The 11,377-nt window shown below is 43.5% G+C and overlaps 1 protein-coding gene across 1 annotated transcript in view; it reads right to left on the minus strand.

The window, feature by feature from the left end:
- mtmr14 (myotubularin related protein 14) overlaps nucleotides 1-11,377 on the minus strand; it is a gene marked incomplete in the record, with an annotated part of 111,488 nt that overhangs the window by 48,089 nt on the left and 52,022 nt on the right. The window contains 2 exon segments of the mRNA XM_037679066.1: nucleotides 7,954-8,076; nucleotides 8,224-8,284. Coding sequence (XP_037534994.1) covers nucleotides 7,954-8,076; nucleotides 8,224-8,284 — 184 coding nt within the window.

The raw sequence follows: 11,377 nt of genomic DNA on the forward strand, positions 1-11,377 counted from the left end.
AATACGTCGGCCGACGTATCATCTCGCCATCCTCCAGTGACCAAATCACCGTGACGCTGACGGACAAAACCCATCAGTGCTCATCGCAGGTAGGCACAGCAACCAACAACATCGCTATGCTAGCCCTTAGCATAGCTAAAGAGGTGAAGGAACCGAACCCATTCTCCGCAGAGCTGGACCAGATCAGCACGGCTGCGGATACGATTACCAACCTGTGTGTGGTGCTTGCAGCGTGCTCCGCCTGCATCTCGTCATGGGCAACGTTTCTGCAGAGACAGACGTGGTTGAAACTGTCCCCGTCCATCCCAGAGGACATTAAAAAGAACTCCTGGAAGGTCCTGTGTCCCCAGATGGCCTCTTCGGACATCATTTTCAGTCGGTCCTGAACCAGCTGCAGTCCTCATCCGACGCCCTGGAACAGGTGCGGAGACACGCGACCCTACCCCCCAAAACTCGTGACCCTACCCCCCAAAACAGCCGACAAACTAGGTTCTAGGGGAGGGACGGTGGGAAAGCCCAGGTCCGTGAGCCCTTTGACTTTGGTGATGGCCGCGTAAGTGACCGGAGCCCTCAGCTTTAAGGGATTGTTGGCTGAACCCAGGAGGAGGGCGGACAAAGCCAGGAAACTGGGCCAGACCAGATCCCGGTATCCAATGTGTTAAGTGGCAAACCTTCCTGCCAAAAGCGCTGACGTGGCCGGGGCCGCCGGTTCGGGCACTTACAGGTCGCAGGCTCTCACTGACCTCCCGATTATCTCTGGGAACTCATGGAGCAAAGTGGTGGACGACCCCTGGGCGCTCGGGGAAGCGACCATCGAGGGCAAAACCGGCTCCAAACCTCCTGTAAGGCAGGCGCGGCTGTTAGCTATTTCAGCTTCAGAGGGGAACGTGTTCGTAAACTCCATGTCCAGGGAGTTCAAAAATTCCTCGAGTGAACAGTCCCCCCTTCATTGAAACTTGTCCTTCTTAGAGGAAAAGAGCTCACACCGACGCTGCTTCTCCTCAGCCGAAAAAAGTTTACAGGCTGGACAGGAGAACAGCGGATACAAAGCTTGCTGAGCGTGGTGTCTTGCTTTCCCGAGTGAGGTAGGCACAGGACACGTGCCACGCCCTCACCGCAGCCTCTCCTCCAACGGGTCTCAAAACTAATCCTATGGCTCAGGTATTACCCGCAGCCGTTTCCTAGGACAGTTTTAGTTTTAAGGATGTGTTGAGATGATTCACCCAGACTGTTAACTACCTCCGATCCTTGCACCACACCCAAAGTCTCACCTCGTGCCTCGCTCGACCTAGCAGCAGGAGTGGGGACGTTTAGCAGACAAGGAAGCGCAAGTTAATGGTAGCTCATCTCCTGATTTAGCGTTGTAATTGTTAATCGATCTGGCGTTGTTTAGAGCCTAGACACAAGACTCATGGATGTTGTTTTATAATCAAAAGCTAAAAAAAACGTTTAAAACCTCCCGTGCTTCTGTTGTTTCTCTGAACCAAGTTTTCCACTTCCAAGAACAAAAGGGATGTTGAAATAAGAATCCAGAATTTTACGTTTTACTTTGCTTTAATCAATAAATTTTGCAGGGGAACAGTGGTATGCACAATAATGATTACACTCGATTACAAAGAGATTACATGATGAATAATTTTCACTCCTTAGTCCCTTTCCAGTTGTTGACCTTTCCTGGGCAAGGTAGATCTCCGTCCCTGTGGATGGGCTTGAGACAGGCCCTTGGACTCCTCTCTGCTCGGTCTCGAACGTCTTTTAGTCCGGCCGGCCACGCCCGGTCTCACTCAGGAACACAAGTACAGACACAGTTTACTTACTCTCTCTACCTGACCCAACACATTATTTCTCACTGCAAGGAAGACTCTTCTGCAACTCTGAGCAACCATATTTATAATAAAATTGATTTTTCTGCTTGTCAATTCATACACCGCTGCTTTAATTTGGGATAAGGTTTTATTAAGGACTAAATTTGAGAAACGTCCTCTTACCATGTTTTCTGAATTAGCAAGAGGCAAATTTCCCCCTCTCTCTTGGATGTGGGCCGTTTCTGGTCCTCTGGCTGGTCTGAATATTGAAGAAAAGGATTTAGGAATAATCCGGGCTGATGGGTTGATGAATAGTTCCAAAAAGAAGCATATTCCAACGGATTTCACCCTAGTTCTCCTCCAGCAGAGACTGTCCAAATTGCCTTATTAGTCCAAAATCGTCTTGTGGTCCTCGCACGAGTAGTGGGTCCCCAAAACAGCAGAGTTTTCACAGAAACTTCTGTTTATATAGCCTGATATTTTGACTGACATCTCCAGAACGATCATGCCAATGGGCAAATCCAACCTCTTCTGCGTTGGACCTTGGTCCGAATTTACAGGCCCTTATGAGATTTTGCCAGTCACTCCTCATGCATATTAAAATCTGGGTGTACTTTGTTCAATTATGCTTAGTCATCCTTGAGTTGTCCTATCCTGATTTGCTCAGAGCTGTTTCTATTGCGTAATACCTTTGCTTGTATAACTACTTCTAGAACATTCATGAGACTACGGGGTCCTTTTTTCAACAATCAACAACATGAACAAGCTTAAAACAGATTACATTCTAAAATCATAATGCTTACATTTTAAAATCACAAAGTTTATAATATCACTTGATTATCTACTTGTTTATTGATTTTTTATAAACACATCTTTCTCATTCATCTGAAACTGGTAATTTTTATTAAAAAGAGAAGACATCTTCTGCTCTGCTGTCCTCTCTCTCTGCGTGTGTGTGTGTCCAAGCGAGCTTGTGTGTGTCTGTGTAGTTGTGTGAGTGTGTGTCATATACATTTGTGTTTATGTGGTGTGTAAGTGTATGTGTTTCTTCACACATGGTTTTCATTATCTCAGACTCCGAGGCCTAGAAGCAGGGCATGTCAAGACATGTTCATTTTGTAGGAGCAGGCTGAACTCCGCACCTCGGCTTCCTTGACAGTGGTCAACTTGCAGGCAACTTTCACACATGACATGCAAGTCCATCGATAAGATGTAACCTGTCTGGCATGTGGGCACAGACGGATGGTCTTCGATTTTTTTAATGAAGTCATCTTTATTCTTCTTTTTCTTTTCTATTATTATTTCTTAGAAGTAGTGTTCTTAGCATTGGCTGAAGAAAAACGGGAGTCGATCTCCGGCCCAGATGCAATTTATAACGGACCGGGTGGGGCCCATACAGCAGGTGGGCGTGGACTAGAAGTTTTCAGTGTTCAGCGAACTGCGCGCGGGTAAACCCAATAGCGACAGCTTTTAAAGGGCATAGCTTACACAAAATAGAACCATTTTGGCGTGTTCTGAGTGGCCAATTACTGAAAATCATCTATTCTAATCCGTACACATATTGTTGCCCTCCTCCATCCACAATGTAACAGCTTCAGTCAGCTTTGCACCCACATTGGCAGCCACCCTCACATTCATCACTAAAGTGAAAATGAAACGTGTTGTCATCCTTGCATGTGCCTGTCCTTTGCATTTGACAAATCATGAGATACACTCATGTGGAGCAGCAGGAAACTATTTAAGCACCCATGGGGACGTTTAGGAATAGGTGCTTTGCTCAAGGACTCCACGAGAACAAGGCATGGCTGGGAATTGAACCTGTGACTTTCTGGTTCCAAGTTAGCTGCCCCATTTTTGTGCAACAGTTGCTCAATCTGCTGTAGAACACTTAAAATAAGGTAGGCAGATTTGGACCAGTGTCTGTACTGTACCCAGTCATGGAGGGAAGAGGGGAAATTGGAAATACCCCCCTCCCCCCACAGCAAATGTTGCGAGAATGATAACTTGAAAAATAAGTGAGGTATCAAATTCTATTTTGGTGTGTGTCTGCATCTAGGAGTAAGAAAGGTTCCTTTAAAAAATTGGGTTGCCACGTTGAAATCCAAGATGGCTGCTGCCATATATGTATTTATATAGACTGTGTGGGCTAGAAAACTTCAAAAAATAAGTAACGTGCTGACTTCCATTTTGGCATGTGGCTGCACTGAGGCATAAGAAAGGTCACTAGCAAAAATTGTGTTGTCACGTCAAAATTTAAGATGGCTGACACCATCATGTAAACTGACCACCTCTGTCATTTGAAAAAAATAAGCTTTCTAGTTTTTATACTGCATAAAAGTATAGTTTTCTCTATTGACTGGGGTGGCTAAAAATTTATCTATAGGGGCCAAGGCCACCATTGGCTGCTCCCTGGCTCCACCATTGTGCCTGGTGATGGATAAAATTGCTCCCTCCACACTCGCAGGAGCACTCTGCACTGCCTCAGAAAAATATCAATAATATTACCTTTGTTCTCCTACACAGTGTAACTCCTACACATTTGAATATCTTGTACAAACCGGATTCCTAAAAAGTTGGGACACTAAACAAATTGTAAATAAAAACTGAAAGCAATGATGTGGAGGTGCCAACATCAAATATTTTATTCAGAATAGAACAAAAATCACAGATCAAAAGTTTAAACTGAGAGAATGTATCATGGTAAGGGAAAAATCTGTTGTTTCCAAATTTCATGGCATCAACAAATCCCAAAAAAGTTGGGACAAGTCCAATTTTACCACTGTGTGGCATCCCCCCTTCTTCTTACAACACTCAACAGACGTCTGGGGACAGAGGAGACCAGTTTCTCAAGTTTAGAAATAGGAATGCTCTCCCATTCATGTCTAATACAGGCCTCTAACTGTTCAATCGTCTTGGGCCTTCTTTGTTGCACCTTCCTCTTTATGATGCGCCAAATGTTCTCTATAGGTGAAAGATCTGGACTGCAGGCTGGCCATTTCAGTACCCAGATCCTTCTCCTACGTAGCCATGATGTTGTGATTGCTGCAGAATGTGGTCTGGCATTATCGTGTTGAAAAATGCAGGGTCTTACCTGAAAGAGATGACGTCTAGATGGAAGCATATGTTGTTCTAGAACCTGAACATAGTTCTCTGCATTATTGGTGCCTTTCCAGACATGCAAGCTGCCCATGCCACAAGCGCTCATGCAACCCCATACCATCAGTTACCATCAGTGATGCAGGCTTCTGAACGGAGCGTTGATAACAACTTGGGCTATCCTTGTCCTCTCTGGTCCGGATGACATGGTGTCCCAGTGTTCCATAAAGAACTTCAAATCGTGACTCATATGACCACAGAACAGTCTTCCATTTTGCCACACTCCATTTTAAATGATCCCTGGCCCAGTGCAAACGTCTGAGCTTGTGGAGCTTGCTTAGAAATGGCTTCCTCTTTGCACTGTAGAGTTTCAGCTGGCAACGACGGATGGCACGGTGGATTGTGTTCACTGACAATGCTTTCTGGAAGTATTCCTGAGCCCATTCTGTTATTTCCTTGACAGCGGCATTCCTGTTTGAGGTGCAGTGACGTTTAAGGGCCTGGAGATCACGAGCATCCAGTAGAGTTTTACGGCCTTGACCCTTACGCACAGCAATTGTTCCAGATTCTCTGAATCTTTTGATGATGTTATGTACGGTTGATGATGATAACTTAAAAGTCTTTGCTATTTTACGCTGGGTAACACCATTCTGGTATTGCAGCACTATCTTTCTGCGCAACAACGGTGGAATTGGTGATCCTCTTACCATCTTGGCTTCTGAGAGACACTGACACTCTGAGAAGCTCTTTTTATACCCAATCATGTTGTCAATTGACCTAATTAGTGTTAATTGGTCTTCCAGCTGATCGTTATATGCTCAATTTCCTTTTTCCAGCCACTTATTGCTACTTGTCCCAACTTTTTTGGGATTTGTTGACACTGTGAAATTTTGAATCAACATATTTTTTCTTTAAAATGTTACATTTACTCAGATTAAACTTTTGATCTGTCATCTATGTTATATTACGAATAAAATATTGACATCTCTACATCATTGCATTCAGCTTTTATTCACAATTTGTTTAGTGTCCCAACTTTTTTGGAATCCGGTTTGTTCAAAACACATTAAAGTTTTCTTACATTCCCTGTTCAACTCCAGTCAAGAAAAACACTCATCTAGAAAACTAGAAATATTCACTATTCAATCCTTCAGCATTGGGGAACATAGGCATACAACTTCTCTCCATCCATCCACTATCTTTTACCTGCTTCTTCCATTTTGGGTCATGGGGGTCGCTGGTGCCCATGTCCAGCAATCACTGTGCGAGAGGTGGGGGACACCCTGGGCAGGTCGCAAGTCCATCACAGGGACACGGAGACAAACAACCATTCACTCTCTCACTCACACCTAGGGACTCACTCACACCTAGGTACCGCAGGGGTCCATCCTCGGTCCCCTTCTCTTTTCTTTATACCTGCTGCCACTAGGTGCTATCTTCCGCAAACACGACATACCCTTTCATTTCTATGCCGATGATTGCCAAATTTACTTCCCCCTGAGGCACAGAGGCACACACTCTATTCAGCCTCTTCTTGACTGCCTGGCTGACATCCGGGACTGGATGGCTTTAAACTTCTTAAGCTTCAATGAGAAGAAGTCTGAAGTCATGCTGTTCCATCCCAGTGGCTCACTCATGAACCATGACATTGACCTTTTCTCTCTAGCCCCGCTAGAGAAACAAAAGGTGACTAATCTGGGGGTGATAATGGACCCGTCCTTAAAACTCAACAGTCACGTAAACATGATGGTCAAATCCTGTTTTTTTCAGCTGAGACGGCTGTCTAAGCTGAAGCCTATACTCTCCAAAAAAGAACCTCGAGACAGTGATCCACGCCTTCATAACATCTAGGCTTGATTACTGCAATTCACTTCTGTTTGGAATCAGTCAGTCCTCCATTGCTCGTCTACAACTGGTCCAAAATGCTGCAGCCCGATTTTTAACTGGTACAGGCTATAGAGAGCACATCACGCCAGTTTTGGCCTCCCTGCACTGGCTACCCATTCACCTTCGGATCCATTTCAAAATTCTCATGTATGTTTTTAAATCACTGAACAGTTCCGCCCCATCCTATCTCACTGATCTTCTGCAGCCATATGTCCCACCGCGCTCTCTGAGGTCAGCAGACCAGATGCTTCTCTCAGTCCCAGAAACCCGTCGTAAGCTCAGAGGTGACAGGGCTTTCTCTGTTGCAGGTCCACGACTGTGGAATGAGTTGCCACTGAGTGTCCGGCAGGCTCCCACACTCTCAGTCTTTAAGTCTCGCTTGAAGACCCACTTCTATTCGCTTGCCTTTAACACGGTGTGATTTGTTTTGGTCCGGTCTGTTCTCTACTCTGTTGGCCATTTTAGTTAGCTTCTGCTGCTATTTGTATCTGTATTTCTATTTTATGTTTTCCTGTCTGCTGTGCATGTTTGGTTCTTTTGTACAGCACTTTGGTTGGCCTTGTTGCTGTTTTAAGTGCTATATAAATAAATTGGTATGGTATGGTATGGTATAGGGACAATTTAGAGTTACCAATCAGTGTAACATGCATGTTTTTGGTCTGTGGGAGGAAATCGAAGTACCTGGAGAAAACCCACGCATGCACGGAGAGAACATGCAAACTCCACCCAGGACCGGGGTTTGAACCAGGGACCTGCTCGCTGAGAGGCAGCAGCTCTACCAGTTGTGCCACCCATGTATGCCCATGGCATATAACTTGTTATTTATTATTTATCATTGGTGTGGGTATACCTGGACATTCGGGGTTGTTGTCATAAGAGGAGCTGCTGTGCAAGTGTCAAAAACCTGAGATCTTTCTAGTGATTTTAAGATTAAAGTTACTGTGCCCATTTTTTTAAACAGTTTTAAAATGAAAGGGACTGGTTCTAGGAGTCAAGAACCTCCACAAACTATTTGAAAACTCCCTTACTACTGTATCTAACTTTATTTTACCACAACTTTTACCCAGTTCAGCAACGTCACAGCTAACAAAACGCACGGAAAAAGAAGCTGAATGAATAATTAAATCAGACGTCTAATAGTAAAATGAAGGTTGCGGTTTCTTACTTCAGACCAAATTTAACTTTCTTGTTCTCCACCATCAGGTCACAGATGAAGCGAACAGAGAGGTAGCGCAACAGTTTGATGTCATGACCTCTGACCTTGTCAAAGAGTTGGGATTCTCCATTCCTAAGCAGCAGGACATAAGGAATTGCAAACATTTATCCAACAGATCAAATGATGTGGTTTTGTAACAGAAAACAGAATTTAAGTTATATTCTCATCAGGTATGGAGCAAAGAATGCTGATGTTTTGTGTTACAGATGATTTTATTACCTGACTGCACTGTCATCATCTGGTAGCACTTCTGACTCAGTCCAAGTGTCATCACTCCCCCCTACAAACAAACATAAACTTCAAACACTGCTTAGACATATTGGAGCAACATTTTTGTATGAAAATTGTATTCCATGTGCATGACTCTTCTTCTTGTGATATTCCTGCTATATGTCAGTATTTTTTCAGTAGTGCCACATATGGAGCTTTGCCACAGTCTCAACCCTCATGGGCACCACACCAGTTAAGGGCCTGCCCACTGCCGGTACCCACCCTCACTCAGCCTGGCTTATGGGACAGCCTTGTTTGAGGTTCCAAGCGAACTGCTCAAAGGTAATGATTTTGATGTAAGCAGATAAAAGCCGTTGACTGGCCAGCAGAGCTACAGTAAGAGCACCTGCCCAGCGAAACTGCTAACTTGTATTCATTCCCAATGAAAATCTTTATTAAAAGTAAAACATTACAAAGACCTGACTGAAAAATGTTGGATTGTATACCTGGATTATTGAGCATGGACTTTGTTGATTACAAAGACAGTTTTCAACATGCATTCAAACAAATAAACAAAAGCCAGGGGAATTATTCACTTCAATTCAGTTTATTTATATAGCGCCAAGTCACAACAGAAGTCATCTTAGGGAATTGAACAGAAACATTCATGTACATAAAAAGTAAGTTACATTATCTATCTGAGAAGCAGACTGCTTTGAGTCTAACTTCATCGCAGACTCTCATCGCAAATAAACACATGGAATAAGGAGAACAAATCCAATGTTTTTATAGCTTTCTTGTTATTAGAGTCAGACATGTTTACAATGTACTGTTCAGACTCCTTTTGGAAGGCCTAGAAAGAGATAATAGAGTGACTAAACTTTGTTTAGTGTATGTGTTATTTCCCTAAGAGTATGAATGCGCGATATAAACGGTATACGGTAGAAACGATAGAAATTTATCCTACAATAGAGATCTGTCTTCTACCGGCTAACCGCAGTAATGCTGTGTCTGAAGTAAAATCAGAGTTGTCAGTTTAATCGTTACTTTTTTTTTGTTGAAAACTGTGCATAAATGGTGTTCAAGTGTAAAATCAGAGCTGTCAGATTAAATCGTTACTTTTTTTTTTTAGTTTAGTTTAGTGGCGTTAAAGTCTTTTCTTCAAGAGCTAACTGGCAAAGCTACAAGCTAACTACAGCCGGCTTGCCGTGGTGTTGCCGTATTCTGACGCATGCGCAACATGCTGTGTTCCGTCGAAAGTTTTGGGGGGTTTTTTTCCATCGAAAGTTAAAGTAAGCGTTGGTCATCTGTAGAGAAACCTGCTCTCTGATCTGTAAAAGAACTCTGTGTTGTGTGATTTTACTGAGAGACCCTCTGGTCAAAGCCGCAGACTCATTTTGTGTCAGTTCCATTAAAGCGGAAGGAGACGCCCACTAGAGGGTTGGAGGGTGAAGTGTTTCAGTGTAAAATGCTGCTCTGTTGCTGTTCATTTCTTAAGTAAAACTGGAAACTGTTAAGAGTTAACAAAATCCAAAAAAGTTCAATCTGGTCCTCTGGACATTCAAAAAAAAAAAAAAACAACAAAGCAAAAAAATCTAGAAACGTTTCGTCTCTCATCCAAGAGACTTTGGATCATCAGGCCAGGATTCTGCGGTCTACACTCATCTCCAGGCCAGCGGTCACTCTTTCAGAGATGAAGATGTTCACATCCTGGACAGAGAGGAACGATGGTTTGAGAGAGGAGTAAAGGAGGCCATCTTTGTGAAAAGAAATCGTCCATCATTAAACAGGGGTGGAGGCCTCCGGGTTCAACTGTCCCCCTCTTACAATGCTGTGATTGCTAGTATCACTCAGCCCTCTGTGAACAGTAAACAGCCATCAGGTGCTAATGATCCATTGTTAGGCTGATGGTCCTTCTTGAGCATGTGATCAGCTGGTTCTGGTTGTCAGCAGCAAAACTGGTTGATCCACTCTGAGAAGGTGCTATTTAAGAGACTGAGCTGAAAACAGCACCTCAGACTGAGGAAGTCTCTTGGATGAGAGACGAAACGTTTCTAGATTTTTTTGCTTTGTTTTTTATTTTTTTATTTTTTTTGAATGTCCAGAGGACCAGATTGAACTTTTTTGGATTTTTCTACCTGGATTATTGAGCATGCATCAGGATAGTTAACAAAATTTTTTTTGTTTAAAACATATGGCTAAAACTACATTTGATATCTTTTGCACTGTTTTGCACTACAAGAAAGAAGCCTAATAATTGATTTGTTTATTATTTAAAAAATCTCTGGACCTAGTAGTAGGGATGGGGCCGATCCGATCCAGTATTGGTATAGGCCTCCGATACCAGCAAAATTTACGTATCGAATTTTCCAATCCACCTGCCGATATTTCCAATCCATGCATGTATGTGGTTGCGCTGCATGTTGGCTTCAAACTATGGAATGGATTTCCTGAACGGCGGCGTGTCTCATGAACCCAGAGTAATAAGACCCGCCTCACATTCAGGAAATCCAGTTCATAGTTTGCAGCAGCTACAACGTGAGGACTGAGTTAGCAGCACTGTGGCTAACAGCTAACAAACTTTTCATCTAAACATGTCCGCTGTGTGCAAGTATTTTACACTAAACACCACAAAACAAGACAGCAACGTGCACTGTCTGCAGAGCCATAGCGCCACATTAAACTGCGGTAAAGTTAGTTTTACGATGGACATTCGAGCCCCATGGCTTCAGCGAGGCGCTGCTCTTTGCTCAACCCAAAACAAGCGACTCGACACCGGCCAGCCCCGCTCAGTCTGCCCCGCTCAGTCTGCCCGTCTCTGAGGAGGGACAGACTGAGCACGGCTGCCCCAAATCAGGCTGCCTGCTTCGGTCTGAACAAGAAGAAGACATCGCTGAAACCAAGGAGCTCAAATGTTTACAGAGAAGTTGCTAAACTTCATAATTAATGATCAACCACTATCAGTTGTAGAAAACAAAGGATTTCACAGTTTGATACTTGCAGCCAAGATATAGTTTACCCTCCAGGAGATATTTATCAGTACAACAGTAGACACTCATAAAAAACATATGATTTGAAAATTATATATATTAAAAACATAAACAGCTACATTATAAAGTGATGTAAAATACTAAAAACAGGAACATGCCTGTTGGTTTATGCC

This window comes from Nematolebias whitei, chromosome 7, assembly GCF_014905685.2.
Source record: "Nematolebias whitei isolate Nwh7 chromosome 7, NemWhi1, whole genome shotgun sequence".
Classification (NCBI taxonomy): Eukaryota; Metazoa; Chordata; class Actinopteri; order Cyprinodontiformes; family Rivulidae; genus Nematolebias; species Nematolebias whitei.